Consider the following 2176-nt stretch of genomic DNA (forward strand, 5'->3'; position numbering starts at 1 on the left):
TTCTTCTTATTTTAAAGTCGTGTTAATGCAAGTTTCTAAAAGTTCTTTCATTTCAATGAGATAAAAATATATATTATTTTGAAAATTGTCATATCAAATGAGGCGCCATAGAAGAAAAAGAAAAAGAATCTAATCAACACCTTACTTAAATAAAAGTTCGGTTCCTATTTTGGCCCAAGGAGGCTGTTGGTAGCATAGATGACATAAGATCTCTTTTCACCATTACTTTTCTTTTTTAAATTTTGGAGAAATATTCTTTTAACAATCTAGAAACAAAGATATTTTTGTAATCATTAAGGTCTTTGAACATTTAATTATGTTTGTCTTTAGGTTTTTGAATGATATTTAGTTTTTTTTTTTAATTGGAAGGATGATAATAAATGAGAGTTTTTATATTGTGGAATAATACATTGTGAATAATATGATAAAACAGGTTTTCTAAACGTCCCTATCAAATAATCTGAAAGACACAATCAAGCCTTACATTATGATTTAGAAATATATATGCACACCACAAAAAACCACGGAATAACCAATAATTAAATCAATCAAATCTCACAATTAACATAGAATACAAAACTTCAAAAACATCTATTACTCAAACAAGAGGAATAAACAGGATTTCCCGATCTCAATCGGCAACCATTGGATCAAACACCGCATAAACGGAATTAACAAAATATGAATGCTAATCCAAATCGATAAAGTATTAATAAAAGTTTAATTACAGGAACAAAACATGAAACAAAACTTTAAAATCTAAAAATAATAATAAGAAAACTAATACATTAATGATTAGGCAGCGGCCTTCTGGTAGACATAAGTTAGACCGCACTTTCCGCAGTAGTGACGATCAAAATGATTGGCCATGAAGGTTCCTGCGCCGCACTCGGCGTTCGGGCACTCCTTGCGGAGCCTCTGCACCTTGCCAGAGGAGTCCTCCACCTTATAGAATTGCAAGACAGACAGCTTCACCTTTTTATGCTTGTGTTTGATTTTCTTAGGTTTCGTATAAGTCTTCTTTTTGCGCTTCTTGGCGCCACCGCGGAGACGGAGGACGAGGTGGAGAGTGGACTCTTTCTGGATGTTGTAGTCGGCGAGAGTGCGGCCGTCCTCGAGTTGCTTTCCGGCGAAGATGAGACGCTGCTGATCCGGTGGAATGCCCTCCTTGTCCTGTATCTTGGTCTTGACGTTATCAATGGTGTCAGAAGACTCCACCTCAAGGGTGATGGTCTTCCCCGTAAGAGTTTTTACGAATATTTGCATCCCTGCAGCTAGGGTTTCGACCTAGGGTTTGTGTTGAGAATGGGGAAATCGTTATGGAGGATTTATATAGTCCAATGGATACGGCTTTTTTGTTTGGTTATTCTTCGGCCCAAAGCTTGCTGAACCCATTTATTTACATTTTCACTTCCCCTTTCTATTTTTACTTAAAAAGTTATTTTTTTTTTAGAAAAATCACAACTTACAATGTTCTTATTGGGTAGATTAAAGTGACATAATGCCAATTATGAGCATCATAGAAAAAAATTAACTGTTATTTGAGTAATTATCTACTTAAATTTAAGTTTGATTTTTTTTAGGTTAAAATCACCTAAGTTTTCCCATTTTGGTCCCCTTCATTTAAAACTTCCCAATTTGGTCTTTAAAAGTGCTAATTTTAAACAAATTAACCCCTGTCATTAAAATTGACTAACGGTGTTAAATCTGTGCATACGTGGATGGATAACATCTTGAACCATTAAAGATAAGAAGAAACGTGGCACAGTAGTGAGTGATACGTGGCTTTTTATCCATTAATTAAAAACGTTAATTAGATTTGGAATTGTTAAATCATTTGAAGAATGAAATTGACAGCTTAAATTCTGAAGTAGGAGACCTAGCTCGACATATTTAGGGTTCATCGGTGTTGAAGAGTGAAGTTCTAAGTAGAAGACGAAACAATGTCGATGGCTCATTTGTGTTCGTCTTCAACTTGCAATGCTTGCGGAAAAAAGCATTTTCGTTCTGCTGCGAGCTCTCTTGGAGATGGAGGGTGGAACAGGAAAAATTCACAGCTGATCTGCCATTGGGGAGAGAAGACTGTGTTGAGGACTACAAAAACGATGAAGAATCGAGAGAAACTGTTCTAGGGTTGCCCTAGGTATAAGATGGGGAGTGAAAATGGAGGATGCAA

The 2176-nt window shown here is 35.8% G+C and overlaps 1 protein-coding gene across 1 annotated transcript; it reads right to left on the reverse strand.

Moving 5' to 3' along the window:
* Window positions 1-561: 561 nt before the first annotated feature.
* On the reverse strand, window positions 562-1316 carry LOC106777027 (ubiquitin-40S ribosomal protein S27a). The gene has a single exon (XM_014664525.2). The coding sequence runs from the start codon at window positions 1264-1266 to the stop codon at window positions 796-798; it is 471 nt and encodes a 156-aa protein (XP_014520011.1). The 5' UTR covers window positions 1267-1316; the 3' UTR covers window positions 562-795.
* Window positions 1317-2176: the final 860 nt, after the last annotated feature.

Source organism: Vigna radiata, chromosome 11 (genome assembly GCF_000741045.1).
Source record: "Vigna radiata var. radiata cultivar VC1973A chromosome 11, Vradiata_ver6, whole genome shotgun sequence".
Taxonomy (NCBI): Eukaryota; Viridiplantae; Streptophyta; class Magnoliopsida; order Fabales; family Fabaceae; genus Vigna; species Vigna radiata.

What these genes read in the sequence shown, in the direction of transcription:
- LOC106777027 (XM_014664525.2), bottom strand. Translation starts at nt 1,266, where the DNA reads ATGCAAATATTCGTAAAAACTCTTACGGGGAAGACCATCACCCTTGAG.